A 15408-nucleotide genomic window follows, 5' to 3' on the forward strand; every position below is an offset into this window, starting at 1 on the left:
TAAGAACATAAGAACATAAGAACTAGGAGCAGGAGTAGGCCATCTGGCCCCTCGAGCCTGCTCCGCCATTCAATGAGATCATGGCTGATCTTTTGTGGACTCAGCTCCACTTTCCGGCCCGATGGAGAAGGGTCGGGGGGGAGGAGAAGGGTCAGGGGGGGGAGGAGAAGGGTCAGGGGGTCAGAGTACCCAATTATTGTTATTTATTTTTCCAATTAAGGGGCAATTTAGCCTGGCAAATCCACCTAACCTGCACATCTTTGGGTTGTGGGGGTGAAACCCATGCAGACACGTGGAGAATGTGCAAGCTCCACACGGGCAGGGACCCAGGGCCGGGATTCAATCCCGGGTCCTCAGCGCCGTAGTTCCACTGCTCCACGTGTTACTCTAGCTAAAAATAATTCTAATAACTTTATTGAACAGTTCTCAAATGGAAAGGCACTTGACCACATTAAAACTAAGGATCTGCAATAGACATTTGATCTAGCAAGTCATATATTTAGGGCATAGTTAGAAACAGAAGGCATTCATTTAAAGTGATTAGAAAAATAAGCAATGCTGAGCAAGGTGAGGAGAGTGGGCAAATAATACAATGAGTAGCATGGTGGTTAGCATAAATGCTTCACAGCTCCAGGGTCCCAGGTTTGATTCCCGGCTGGGTCACTGTCTGTGCGGAGTCTGCACGTCCTCCCCGTGTGTGCGTGGGTTTCCTCCGGGTGCTCCGGTTTCCTCCCACAGTCCAAAGATGTGCGGGTTAGGTGGACTGGCCATGCTAAATTGCCCGTAGTGTCCTAAAAAGTAAGGTTAAGGGGGGGGGGGGGGTTGTTGGGTTACGGGTATAGGGTGGATACGTGGGTTTGAGTAGCGTGATCATTGCTCGGCACAACATCGAGGGCCGAAGGGCCTGTTCTGTGCTGTACTGTTCTATGAGGAACAGTGTGAGATTATGCACTTTGGAAGGAGAAATGGAGGTTAGACTATTTTCTAAATGGGAAAATGCTGAGGAAATCACAAGCACAAAGGGACTTGGGAGACCTTATTCAAGATTCTCTTCAGGTTGACGTGCAGGTGCACTGCAGCCTCACGGCGCCGAGGTCCCAGGGTCGATCCCGCCTCTGGGTCACTGTCCGTGTAGAGTTTGCACATTCTCCCCGTGTTTGCATGGGTTTCGCCCCCACAACTCAAAGATGTGCAGGGTAGGTGGATTGGCCACGCTAAATTGCCCCTTCATTGGAGAAAATGAATTGGGTACTCTAAATTCAAAAACAAAATGTAAAACCAAAAGGTTAATGTGCAGGTTCAGTCGGCAGTTAGGAAGGCAAATGCAATGTATTCATGTCGAGACGGCTAGAATACAAGACCAGGGATGTACTTCTGAGGCTACATAAGGCCCTTATCAGACCCCATTTGGAGTATTATGAGCAGTTTTGGGCTCCGTATCTAAGGAAGGGTGTGTTGGCCTTGGAAAGGGTTCAGAGGAGGTTTACAAGAATGATCCCTGGAATGAAGAGCGTGTCGTATGAGTAACGGTTGAGGACTCTGGGTCTGTACTTGTTGGAGTTTAGAAGGATATGGGGGGGGATCTTATTAAAACTTACAGGATACTGCGAGACCTGGGTAGAGTGGACATGGAGAAGATGTTTCCACTTGTAGGAAAAACTAGAAGCAGAGGACACAATCTCAGACTAAAGGGGCGATCCTTTAAAACAGAGTAAGAAGTCTTACAACACCAAGTTAAAGTCCAACAGGTTTGTTTCAACTCACTAGCTTTAGGTGCACAGTTCCTTCCTCAGGTGATGAGGAGGAATTAAAACAGATGAGGAGGAATTTCTTCAGCCAGAGGGTGGTGAATCTGTGGGACTCTTTGCCACAGAATGTCATGGAGGCCAAATCACTGAGTGTCATTAAGGCAGAGATAGATAGATTCTTGATTAATAAGGGGATCAGGGGTTATGGGGAGAAGGCAGGAGAATGAAGATGAGAAAATATCAGCCATGATTGAATGGCGGAGCAGATTCGATGGGCCGAGTGGCCTAATTCTGCTCCTATGTCTTACGATGTGAAGAAAAACATTCTGTGCTGCATGTGGGATCATGAATGCACTGCTCGAAAATGTGGTGGAGGCAGATTCAATTGATGCCTTGAAAAGAGAATTGGACAACTATCTGTTACTATCAGATCAGCCATGACCTTATTAAATGATGGAGCAGACTCGGCTGAATAGCCAACTCCAGCTCCTTGGCCATCTGTTCGTATCTTTTGAGGAGAAAAATATCTGCAGAGTTCAGGGCCAATGACAGGGGATTGTGACTGTTGCAGAAAGTTGGCACAGATACAATTTGTTGAGTGCCTTTGTTTTGTGCTGTCACCTTTCTATGCCACTGTGTTACATAGAACAGTACAGCACAGAACAGGCCCTTCGGCCCTCTATGCCGAGCATTGTCCGAAACCAAGATCAAGATATCCCACTCCCTGTCATTCTGGTGTGATCCATGTGCCTCTCCAATAACCGCTTGAAGGTTCCTAAAGTGTCTGACTCCACTATCTCAGCAGGCAGTCCATTCCGCACCCTAACCATTCTCTGAGTAAAGAACCTACCTCGGATATCCCTCCTATATTTCGAGGGCAGCACGGTAGCATTGTGGATAGCACAATTGCTTCACAGCTCCAGGGTCCCAGGTTCGATTCCCCGCTGGGTCACTGTCTGTGCGGAGTCTGCACGTTCTCCCCGTGTGTGCGTGGGTCTCCTCCTGGTGCTCCGGTTTCCTTCCACAGTCCAAAGATGTGCAGGTTAGGTGGATTGGCTATGCTAAATTGCCCTTAGTCCAAAATTGCCTTTAGTGTTGGGTGGGGTTACTGGGTTATGGGGATAGGCTGGGGGTGTGGGCTTGGGTAGGATGCTGTTTCCAAGAGCCGGTGCAGACCCGATGGGCTGAATGGCCTCCTTCTGCACTGTAAATTCTATATCTATATCTCCCACCCTGTATCTTATAGTTATGCCCCCTTGTAACAGCTACATCCACCCGAGGAAATAGTCTCTGAATGTCCACTCTATCTATCCCCCTCACCAACGTATAAACCTCTATTAAGTCGCCTCTCATCCACCTTCGCTCCAAAAAGAAAAGCCCTAGCTCGCTCAACCTTTCCTCAGAAGACCTATCCTGCAAACCAGGCAGCATCCTGGTAAATCTCCTTTGCACCCTTTCCAATGCTTCAACATCCTTCCTATAATGAGGTGACCAGAACTGCACACAATACTCCAAATGTGGTCTCAACAGAGTCATGTATAGTTGCAACATAACCCCGCAGCTCTTAAACTCAAGCCCCCCATTAATAAATGCTACCACACTATAAGCCTTCTTCACGGCTCTATCCACTTGAGTGGCAATCTTCAGAGATCTGTGGACATGAACCCCAAAATCTCTCTGTTCCTCCACATTACTCAGAATCCTGCCATTGACCCTGTAATCTGCATTCAAATTTCTCCGACCAAAATGAATCACCTCGCACTTATCAGTGTTATGAGGGAAATGCAGTGCACCAACGCAAGAGAAGCAGATTGCTCCCTCGATTTGGATTGGATTTGTTTATTGTCACGTGTACCGAGGTACAGTGAAAATTATTATTCTGTGAGCAGCTCAAACAAATCATTTTGTACATGAAAAGAAAGTAAACTAAAAGAAAAAACATAATAGGGCAACACAAGGTACACAATGTAAATATATAGACAAAGGCATTGAGTGAAGCGTCCAGGAGTGTAGTATTAATCAGGTCCGTCCATAAGAGGGTTGTTCAGGAGTCTGGTAATAGTGGGGAAGAAGCTATTTTGAATCTGATCGTGCGTGTTCTCAGACTTTTGTATCTCCTGCCCGATGGAAGAAGTTGTAAGAGTGAGTAAGCTGGGTGGGAGGGGTCTTTAATTATGCTGCCCGCTTTCCCCAGGCAGAGGGAGGTGTAGATAGAGTCAGTGGATGGGAGGCAGGTTTGTGTGATGGACTGGGCTGCGTTCACTACTCTCTGAAGTTTCTTGCGGTCTTGGGCCGAGCAGTTGCCACTCCAGGCTGTGATGCAGCCAGATCGGATGCTTTCTATGGTGCATCTGTAAAAGCTGGTTAGAGTCAGTGTGGACATGCCAAATCTCCTTAGTTTCCTGAAGAAGTATAGGCGCTGTTGTGCTTTCTAGGTGGTAGCGTCGATGTGCGTGGCCAGGAGAGATTTTTGGTGATGGAAACCCTGTGCCCAGCGCAGGAGAGGCTGGTTGTTGGGCAGTGTGAGCTGAACATACATGGCTGGATAAAGACTGAGGCAGATGTCAAGACCCTTGGAGTGAAAACAGGTCTGGAGGGAGTAGGTCAAAAAACCTGGGGAGTTGCATTTTGCATGAATCGTGAGTGTGAGCCAGTCACAACTATGAACAGTAAACAAACCTATCACTGGTTTGATGAGATGATATACCATGTCCCAGGTGTTGTAAATACTGTACATACTGTAGATCAGCCTGCTTGCTGCCCATGTCTAAGTGATATCTTATCAGAATAATTTGCTTCTGTATTAAATAAAGTATCCAACCTCTCATCGTGCTTCATGCCCAGCATCTTGACTAACTCTGGATCTTCTGTTTTGCTAACTGGGAAATAGAATCTTCCTGTTTACTAATTACCCTATGGCGGCTGTGTTACCCAGAATCCCCCGTGCTCCAGAAAGTCCCCTATCAGTGAGTGTACGAGGCCAGTGTGCAGGTGCAGTGTGGGTGTGTGCTCTGAGCATGCTCATTGTCAGTCATGGTGAGAGAGTGAGGAGGAGCTGGGTTGAACACAACAGTGAGCTGTTCCCCTGTGAGAAGAGCATCTCCCACTCTCTGACTCTCCAGCAGCTTCCTGTCATGGTTGAGTTGGACAAGGAACTCTCATCATTTGAGCTGGGAAAGGCCATTGATTGCTGAGCAAGCAGAAAGATGCCTGGCAAGGATGGAATTCCAGCTGAACTGCTCACACACAGAAAGTCCCATTGACTGTCAAACCTTCCTGCCCTCCCCTTTTGGGCTGTGAGATTGGTCCACGGATCATGTGTGATGCAATAAAAACAGCAGTGACAGAGGAGACAGCATCAACTACAGGGACATCTCACTCCTTGGAGTCAGGGGAAGACCTTCACTTGGGTGATGTTTAAAAGATTCATCTACTTGAAGACTGAGTTCATCCAGAAGCACAGTGCGGTTTCTGTGCTGACAGATCTAGTGAACATGATCTTCTCCACACACCAGCTACAAGGGAAGAGAACACTTGGGATTTGATCTAAAGTGTTAGTGCTGAGAAAGTGAAATGTTCTAATTACTGAGTGAAAGTAAACCTTTCAGTGTGAATCACAATTTACTGGGACAATTGTTTCAATCTCTGAAGATAAACTTCAGCCTTGAAGTTATGTTTCGGAGCTCACAAGCTGTGGGAAGCTTTGTGAATGTTTCTTCTTCCCTTTTGTAAACAAGCAAAGAAGTTAACCTTTTCCCCTGACAGCACGGCAATGATTTGAAATTAAGACTTTGACTTTTAAAGATTTGGCTTCAACCCATTTGTTGGGGTCATCTTTCCGGCCGTGCGAATCATCGTGGGTGGGTTGGAAATTTTGCTGGAACATTTTTTGATAATCATAGAACATAGAACATAGAACAGTACAGCACAGAACAGGCCCTTCGGCCCTCAATGTTGTGCCGAGCCATGATCACCCCACTTAAACCCACGTAACCCGCATACCCGTAACCCAACAATCCCCCCATTAACCTTACACTACGGGCAATTTAGCATGGCCAATCCACCTAACCCGCACATCTTTGGACTGTGGGAGGAAACCGGAGCACCCGGAGGAAACCCACGCACACACGGGGAGGACGTGCAGACTCCACACCGACAGTGACCCAGCCGGGAATCGAACCTGGGACCCTGGAGCTGTGAAGCATTGATGCTAACCACCATGCTACCGTGAGGCCCCTTTTTTTTTTTTCTGCCCTCTGCTGGATGATTGCCTTCACTCAAACTCCTCGGGTCTTCTTCGCAGATTCACCTTCAACTTAGGCTGACCGCACTGCACGTATGCAAATTCCCCCAGAACAGCTGATCAGTAGCTCTGCTCTGCTGCCCTCTGCTGGATCCTAATCTTTATTGTCACAAGTAGTCTTACATTAACACTGCAATGAAGTTACTGTGAAAAGCCCCAGTCAGCACATTCCGGAGCCTGTTCAGGTACACAGAGGGAGAATTCAGAATTGCCATGTGAGAGTACCTTTAAGAATTGGGTGTTTATCAAATAGCTGCAGTGAAGACAGACAGCCCAGCTCCATCCTGATTTATTTTCAGGATGTGTAACTAGTAAAAGCTCTTTCCACGGTCAGTTCACTGGAACACTCTCACTCGGGTGTGTGTCTCAGTCCTTTCTCAGGCACACCTATGTTTGAAATCTCTTCCCAGACAGAATGGACAAACATCGCTCCTTCCACATGCAAATTCAAGTCCAGATGAACTGAGTTATTCTGTTAATTTCCTGTCTGAAAATCCTCTTCTGAGCCCCAGTAAAACGGCTGCAGTCACTCGTAATCTACCTGGTGTCTCGAAGATCAGATGACCGAGTGTATCCCTTCCGACACTCGGAGCAGGTGAATGGCTCCACTCCAGTGAGTGTGTTGTTGTTTCTGCAGATCATTGCTGCTTTACAGCTCTTCCCGCATTTAGCACACGAGTGTGAACACGCTGGTGTCGCTGCAGGTTTGATAATCAAGAAAATCCTGTCCCACACATGATGCAGGTGAGTGTGAGTGCGTCAATGAATTTCAACACAATGTGTAATTAAATTCTTTGCCACAGTCCCTACACTGGAACACTCTCACTTGGGTGTGTGTTTCCCTGTGCTGTTCCTGTCACACTGATGTTTGAAATCTTTCCCACAGACAGAACAGACAAACATTTCTCCGGCCACATTCAAAAGATATTCAGGTCCTGATGAATTGAGTGACTTTCAAATGTTGATGTGATGTTTGATTTGAGTTTCCATTCTGTCAATCCACTCCTTGTGACCCTATAAAACCAATGTGCCCATGTTAGCCTAGGACCGAAACGTAGAACAGATAATTCTAGTTCCCAGGATTTAAGTATTGCTCTTGTTTCCCAAAGCTGCAACTCCCAGTCCCACACACTCTCCCCTTCCCACAAACTCACCACAATGATTTCACCGTCACCAATACTCAGATGAACATTGAATTCCAGATTATTGAATTTATCCTCCACCAATTGCCATGATGGGATTTGAACCCTTGTCCCCAGAACACGAGCCTGTGTCTGGATTGCTGATATAGTGAATCCCCATGGAGAGTGGTACTGACCTGGAACTCAATGGTTACACTCAATGACCAATAATATCCAGGTTCTGATTAATCAAGTGACTCTTTCTGTTTTGAATGTCTTGTTTGATTTCACTTTGCTGTGTTTAAATCCTCCCCTTGTAACCCCGTCAAAGGAGTTTCCAGAATCCATCACTGTCAGCCCTGCTGAGTGGACAGGGCTCACCACGCATGCGCCCTGCTGCACACAGCCCCCGATGAGGATGGTGGTGGTTAACTGGGGAAAGGCTCTGCAGGAAAACCTTCCTGCTCGAGACTGGTAATTTCTTGTTTTAGCTTTGAGGCCTCCACTGGGGGTGTGTGAAGCCTCCCCTCCCACCCACTGCCCCTAACGCTGCCTCCGCCTATCCGCCTCCTTCCCGCCTGAAGATGAGACAAACAAGCGCCTGTCCCTGGACATGAGCCGCACTGCGCATGCCCCACATCACAATGCCCGGGGAGTGATTTGACGGCAGGTCCAGACCAATAGGAAGAGGGGGCGTGACTGGAGGACCGAGCAGGAACGGCTTCCAAGCAATCGGAACTAATGAGGGGCAGGGCTGATCCCGGATCTCCCTCATTGGCTGAGACTCTGCATCATTTTGAGTTCTTCCCATTGGCCACATGGGCACGGGTTCCACAACCTCATTTCCTGCCTGAGAGGTGTTAACCAATGGGAGGAATTGGAGGACCGGATGGTCCTCCAGCCAATCAGATTGTGGACTTTGTGTGAATGAAGATTGAGCTTCACAAAGACTGAACCTTCTTCCTGTGTCAAACCTCTGAGGAAAACACTTTCTTTTCACTTCAATGGACTTCTTAAGGTTCAATTGACCCTTCTACAGAACTGTTACAACAATGGACAACAAACTCTGTTCCTGATGCCACAGATGTGGCATGGTGGCACAGTGTTTAGCACTGCAGCATCACAGGGCCAGCAACCTCAGTTCAATTCCAGCCTTGGGTGACTGTGTGGAGTTTGCACATTCTCCCCGTGTCTGTGTGGGTTCCCTCCCTGTGCTCCAGTTTTCTCCCACCATCCGAAGATGTGCAGGTTTGGTGGATTTGTTATGCTAAATTGCCCCTTGGTGATCAAAGGTGAAGTGAGGTTACGGGGAGAGGGCAGGGAGAATGCGCCTGCAAAGGGGGAAGGGGGGGTGGTGTAGGGTTGGTGCAAACTCGATGGGCCGAATGGGCTCCTTCTGCACTGAAGGGATTCTATGATGCTGCCAGACATGTTATGTTCATCCAGCATTTTCTGTTTTTACTCTATATCACACACATTTTTGATCCACTAATTTGATTTATTGAACCACAATACCATCAACTACTGGAAGCAGTGTATTGGTGTTGCAGCTTTTCTATAGAACTTTCTCTCAAGTCTGATCTAATGGGAGGCAGAGGCAGCTGATCGGATTGACTCAATCTCAGTCACAAAGAAGCTCCACAAGCTCCTCACACTTCTTGTTGGAGGTGAGGTTGGAAGAGACACGGGGAAGCGAGAGAACTTCAAAAGGAACTAACTTGTGTCAGAGATATTAACAAGTTTCAACACGCTGCATATTTAACAAAAATCTAATTTATTTGACTTTTAGCCAGAATATTATGCGCTGTAAATGGGGTGGAGTTTGTTATCAGCAGAAACAGTCCCAAATTAATATGTTTCAGTCCTAAATGTGATGAATAGCAAAATCCAATTACTGTCGTTACCTGTGGCCTTGTTGGTGTGTCAGCACATGTGATGACTGAGTGAATCCCTTCCCACACTTGGAGTCGGTGAATGGTCTCTCCCCAGTATGAACTCGCTCGTGTCTTAGCAGGTGGGATGACCGAGTGAATCCCTTCCCACACTTGGAGCAGGTGAATGGTCTCTCCCCAGTGTGAACTCGCTGGTGTCTCAGCAGTTTGGATGACTCAGTGAATCCCTTCCCACACTTGGAGCAGATGAATGGTCTCTCCCCAGTGTGAACTCGCTCGTGTCTTAGCAGGTGGGATGACCGAGTGAATCCCTTCCCACACTTGGAGCAGGTGGATGGTCTCTCCCCAGTGTGAACTCGCTCGTGTCTTAGCAGGTGGGATGACAGAGTGAATCCCTTCCCACACTTGGAGCAGGTGAATGGTCTCTCCCCAGTGTGAAATCGCTCATGTGTAAGCAGGTGGGATGACCGAGTGAATCCCTTCCCACAAGTGGAGCAGGTGAATGGTCTCTCCCCAGTGTGAAATCGCTCATGTGTAAGCAGGTGGGATGACCGAGTGAATCCCTTCCCACAAGTGGAGCAGGTGAATGGTCTCTCCCCAGTATGAACGCGCTGGTGACTCAGCAGGGAGGATGACTCAGTGAAACTCTTCCCACACTTGGAGCAGGTAAACGGTCTCTCCCCAGTGTGAATTCGCTGGTGATTCAGCAGGTGGGATGACGTGCTGAATCCCTTCCCACACTTGGAGCAGGTGAATGGTCTCTCCCCAGTGTGACTGCGTCGATGAATTTCCAGCCTGGATGGGGAAGTGAATCCTTTCCCACAGTCCGCACATTTCCACGGTTTCTCCTCAATCTGACTGCATTTGTGGCTTGTGAGGCCTGATGATTGACTGAATCCTCGTCCACACACACAACACGTGTACGGTTTCCCCGCACTGTGAACAATGCTCTTTCCTTCCATGTTCAAAATCCTATGATGTTCAGGATATGATAAATTGAGGGTGTGATGTTTTGGTTTGAGATTCCCGACCTTTGAAGCCTCCCCTTCGAACACCCTGCGAAACGGATTCAAAACAGAAAATAGGGAGTGAGAGAGAACCCACAAAAACACAAAAGCAGGTTGTCAAATTGAGCTGAATGAATCTGGACATTTGTGGGCCCGGCACTGGAAAAAAGTGACCATGAAAACGGCTGGATTGTTATAAAAACCCAACTGACCTCTTTGGGAGGAGAGAGAAAGAGGTGAAGAGGGATGTTGTATATCTACAAGACATATTAAGAGAGTAGTTGGCAAAGCAAATTCGATTTTGAGCTTCATAAACAGTAATATTGACACCAAAGCTATGCTTCCGGTGGCAATGATTAGCACTGCTGCCTCACAGCGTCAGGGACCCGGGTTCAATTCCAGCCTTGGTGACTGTCTGGAGTTTGCACATTCTCCCCGTGTCTGCGTGGGTTTCCTCCCACAATCTAAAGAGCAGCAAATTAGGTGGATTGGCCTTGATAAACTGTCCCTTAGTGTCCAGGGATGTACAGGTTAGGTGGGGCTATGGGGTCACAGGGTAGGGGTTTGGGCAGAGGCAGGGTGCCCTTTCAGAGAATCAGTGCAGACTCGATGGACCGAATGGCCTCCTTCTGCACTGTAGAATTCTATAGTTCTAATTCTATCCTGTGCATCTTTCTAAAGCTCTGGTCATCACTCTTCAGGAAGGATGTGAAGGTTCTTGGAGAAGGTGCAGAGGAGATTTACCAGACTGGATCCAGCAAAGGAGGTTGAGGGGAGATTTGATTCAGGGACACAAGATTATGCCAGATTTCCATCAGGTGGACAAAGAAACTCTGTTTCCATTCACTGACTGTACAAGCAGTCGGGACACAGATTTAAAGATTTGGGTAAAATCTGGATTGAACTATATAAGATCCTGAGGGGTTTTGGCAGGGTGGATGTGCTGAGGGTGTTTCCTCTTGTGGGAGAATCTGGAACAAGGGGGTCCCTGTTGCAAAATAAGGGGTCACTCATTTCAAATGGGTGACAGTGCGGAGACTGCACATTTTCCGTGTGGCTGTGTGAGTTTCCTCCGATTTCCTCACACAGTTCAAAGATGTGCAGGTTAGGTGGATCGGCCATGCTAAATTGCCCTTCGTCTCGAAGGATGTGCACATTGGGTGGGATGGGGCGGACCTGAGTGGGGATTGTTCTTTCGCAGGGTTGGTCCAGACTTGAGTCCGCTCCAGTCACAGCCGGACTCTGCGCATGTGCAAAATTGTGTAATGTGGATCTCGCACATTCTCAGCTGCAGTGCATGTTGGGTGATTAACCCGCCATTGAAATCTATATTGTTGATATAAATCATGCTTTGTGAACCGATTATTACTGGTAACATTGGACCAATGTGACAAATGTATTAAATCAATCAAACAGCACCTAAATAGTAAGGGCCCTCCATCACAGTTCTGTCTTGGGTGTGATTGACAACAGTGACGACAGTGAGATGTGAATTCATTGGGGGTCTCAACAGGTTGGGTGAACAAATGATTTTTGTCCCCATAGACCGAACTGTTAAACTGCCCCTCGCCAATAACAATGTGCTGAAATTGGATCAAACAGTTTGAGCTTTTAAAGGTGGAGTGTTAACCCGTGGGGAAACTGAGGAAATCCCTTTGCACATGTGAAGTGTGTGAGTGATCTCCGTCTGAACTGCTCCTGAACTGCACATTAGATTAATTAATGACTAACTCATATTTATTCTCATCCAGTGGAAACATCTTCCACTTTTCTATCATATCAAACCTTTTGATAATCTTAAAGGATCAGGCCATTGTTTATTCCCTTTTCCAGAGAAAAGGGATTTTTAGACGTCGGTAATGGTTCTGCCATTCATACCCCCCCGGACCTGTCTTTTATTTCTTCACTTGTTCTGTTAGTTTACCTACTTGTCTCATTGTCACCCAGTTTTGCCTTGCACTATTATCCTCTTTGTCATTTAAAAAAAACCATTAAAGACTTCCGGTTGTGGCTATGCGGAGCTAAGTCGCACGTTCGGCAGCTCCCGCTAGCAACGGACTTTTGGGCTCTTTTCAGGGCCCGTAACGGCGCTTGTTCGATGTTTCCCGGTGTGGGAAGGGGACAGCAACATTCCCTTGATGGTGTATGGATTGGACCAGGAGTGGGGCGATTAAAAAAGTGACATTTAAGCAAAGAAAGGTGCGAGGGAGGAGGACCAAGGTGGCGGCGGGCGGGAACCAGGCAGTGTGGATACAGTGGAGATAGTGGCGGTGATGGATGCGGAGAAGGCCTTTGATAGGGTGGAATGCGGGTACCTGTGGGAGGTGCTGAAAAGGTGCTGGTTTGGGGAGGCGTTCGTCAGGTGGGTGAGGTTGCCATATGAGGCCCCGGTGGCGAGTGTGGCCACGAACAGAAGGAGGTCAGAGTATTTCCGGCTGCACCGGGGGACGAGGCAGGGGTGTCCCCTGTCCCCCCTGCTCTTTGCACTGGCGATCGAACCCCTGGTCATGGCGTTGAGGAACTGGAGGGGGTTAGTGCAGGGTGGGGAGGAGCATCAGGTGTCGCTTTATGCGGATGATCTGCTGCTATATGTGGCGGACCCGGTGGGGGAATGCCAGAGGTGATGCGGATCCTTAGGGAGTTTGGGGATTTCTCCGGGTACAATCTCAATATGGGGAAGAACGAGTTGTTCGTAGTGCACCAAGGGGACCAGGAGAGGGGCATTGGTGAGCTCCTGCTAAAAAGGGCGGAGAGGGGTTTTAGGTACCTGGGGGTCCAGGTGGCTAGGATTTGGGGGGCCATGCATCAGCTTAACTTCACAAGGCTGGTGGAGCAGATGGAGGAGGCGGGTAGGGTGCAGTCAGTTAATATTTCAGTGCTCCTGAGGTTTTTGTTCCTGTTCCAATGCCTCCCCATCCTGATCCCCAAAGCCGCCTTCAGACGGGTTAACAGAAGCGTTACGGGGTTTGTGTGGGCGCAGAAGACCCCGAGGGTGAGAATGGTGTTCTTGGAGCAGAGCAGGGATACCGGGGAGGGGGGGGGGGGGGGGGGTTGGCATTGCCTAACCTCTGTGGGTAATATTGGGCCGCCAACGCGGCGATGGTACGCAAGTGGGTGATGGAAGGGGAGGGGCGGCATGGAAGATGTTGGAGATGGCGTCCTGTGTGGGCACGAGCCTGGAGGCGCTGGTGACAGCGCCGTTGCCGCTTCCTCCAACGAGGTATACCACGAGCTTGGTGGTGGCGGCTACCCTGAAAATCTGGGGGCAATGGAGACGGCACGGGGGGAGGTGGGGGCCTCGGTGTGGTCCCCAATACGGGGGAACCACCGGTTTGTCCCGGGGAGAATGGACGGAGGGTTCCTGAATTGGCACAGGGCAGGTATTAGAAGAATGGGGGACCTGTTTGCGGATGGGAAGTTCACGAGCCTGGGTGAGCTGGAGGGGAAGTTCGGCCTCCCCCCGGGGAACACCTTCAGATATATGCAGGCAAGGGCGTTTGTTAGGCGGCAGGTGGTGGAGTTCCCACTGTTGCTGCCATGGAGGGTCCAGGACAGGGTGCTTTCGGGGATGTGGGTTGGAGAGGGGAGGATCTCGGCAACGTATCAGGTGATGCAGGAGGAGGAGGAGGAGGCATCGGTGGAGGAGCTGAAGGGTAAGTGGGAGGAGGAGTTGGGTGAGGAGATCGACGAGGGGACGTGATGGATGCCCTGGGGAGGGTGAATTCTTCCTCCTCTTGCGCGAGGCTCAGCTTAATGCAATTCAAGGTGCTGCATAGGGCGCACATGACCGGGGCAAGGCTGTGCCACTTCTTTGGGAGAGAGGACAGATGTGTTAGGTGCTCAGGGAGCCCAGCAAACTACACCCACATGTTCTGGGCATGCCCAGCGCTGGAGGACCTTTGGAGGGGCGTAGCAGAGACTATGTCAAGGATGGTTGGTTCCAGGGTTGAGCCGGGCTGGGGGCTCGCAATATTTGTGGTGGCAGAGGAGCCGGGAGTGCAGGAGGCGAAAGAGGCCGGTATTCTGGCCTTTGCGTCTCTGGTAGCCCGGCGAAGGATTCTTCTTCAGTGGGAGGATGCGAGGCCCCCAGGCGTGGATCAACGGTATGGCTGGGTTTATTAAATTGGAGACGGTCAAATTTGCCTTAAGGGGGTCGGTGCAAGGGTTCTTCCGGCGGTGGCAACAGTTTCTAGACTTCCTGGCGGAGCGTTAGGTGATGGTCAGCAACAGCAGTGACCCGGGGGGCAGTGGGGGGTTTTGGGGTGGTTGGGGGGCTTGTGTGAGGGTTTGTTTGTTTTTCTTGATTGGGCGTGTATATTTGCCGATATGCTGATTATTTATGTTAATTTATTACTTGTGTATAGGGGGGGGGGGGGGGGTTTGTTCTTATTTCTTTGTGTTTTTGTTGTTGATAATTTGGGAAAACTTGAATAAAAATTATTTATAAAAAAGAAGCATGAAAGTGCCCAATTCTTTATTTTCCAATTAAGGGACCAATCCACCTACTCTGTACACCTTTGGATTATGGTCGAAGACCCACGCGACAGTGACGTGGCTGCAAGGTGATCAGGGCTAGGATCGAAATATACAAGGATCTGTGTCCAATCGAAAGAAAAGGCAGATGGGCAAAGGGGGGTGGGGTTGCATTGTTAGGAAGGAATTAAGTAAATCGATTGCAAGGAGAGATATAGGATCTGAAGGCATAGAATCTCTGTGGGTAGAGTTGAGGAATCGCAAAGGTAAAAAGACCCTGGTGGGAGTTATGTACAAGCTTCCGAGCAGCAGTCAGGATGTGGGACAGATAAGAAATCAGGAGACAGAGAAAGCGTGTAAAAAGGCAATATCACAATAACCAGGGGGAATTCAATATGCAGGTGGGCTGGGAAAATCAGGTTGGTAGTGGATCCCAGGAAAAGTAATTTGTGGAAGGTCTAAGAGATGTTTTTTTCGAACAGCTTTTAACAGAGCCTAATAGGGAACGGGGTAATGTGTGATGTGTAATGAGGCAGACTTGATTGAGGCACTATGGAAATTCATCCCAAGGAGGAACAAAGAACAGTACAGCACAGGAACAGGTTCTTCGGCCCTCCAAGCCTGCGCCGACCATGCTGCCCATTTAAACTAAAATCTTCTACACTTCCGGGGTCCGTATCCCTCTATTCCCATCCTATTCATGCATTTGTCAAGATGGCCCTTAAACATCACTATCGTCCCTGCTTCCACCACCTCCTCCGGCAGCAAGTTCTTCTGTGTATAAAACTTACCTCGTACATCTACTCTCAACCTTGTCCCTCGCACCTTAAACCTGTGCCCCCCAGTAATTGAAAACATGCTAAA

The 15408-nt window shown here is 48.8% G+C and overlaps 1 protein-coding gene across 1 annotated transcript in view; it reads right to left on the bottom strand.

Moving 5' to 3' along the window:
• Positions 1–6259: 6259 nt before the first annotated feature.
• Positions 6260–15408, bottom strand: part of LOC119961100 (zinc finger protein 91-like) — a 53031-nt gene continuing 43882 nt past the window's right edge. The window contains exons 4-5 of the mRNA XM_038788576.1: positions 9077–9922; positions 6260–7065 (exon numbers count right to left, since the gene is read on the bottom strand). Of these exons, the coding sequence (XP_038644504.1) occupies positions 6969–7065; positions 9077–9922 (943 nt within the window). The 3' untranslated portion in view covers positions 6260–6968. The remainder of the gene's footprint in view (positions 7066–9076; positions 9923–15408) is intronic.

This window comes from Scyliorhinus canicula, unplaced genomic scaffold (genome assembly GCF_902713615.1).
Source record: "Scyliorhinus canicula unplaced genomic scaffold, sScyCan1.1, whole genome shotgun sequence".
Lineage (NCBI taxonomy): Eukaryota > Metazoa > Chordata > Chondrichthyes > Carcharhiniformes > Scyliorhinidae > Scyliorhinus > Scyliorhinus canicula.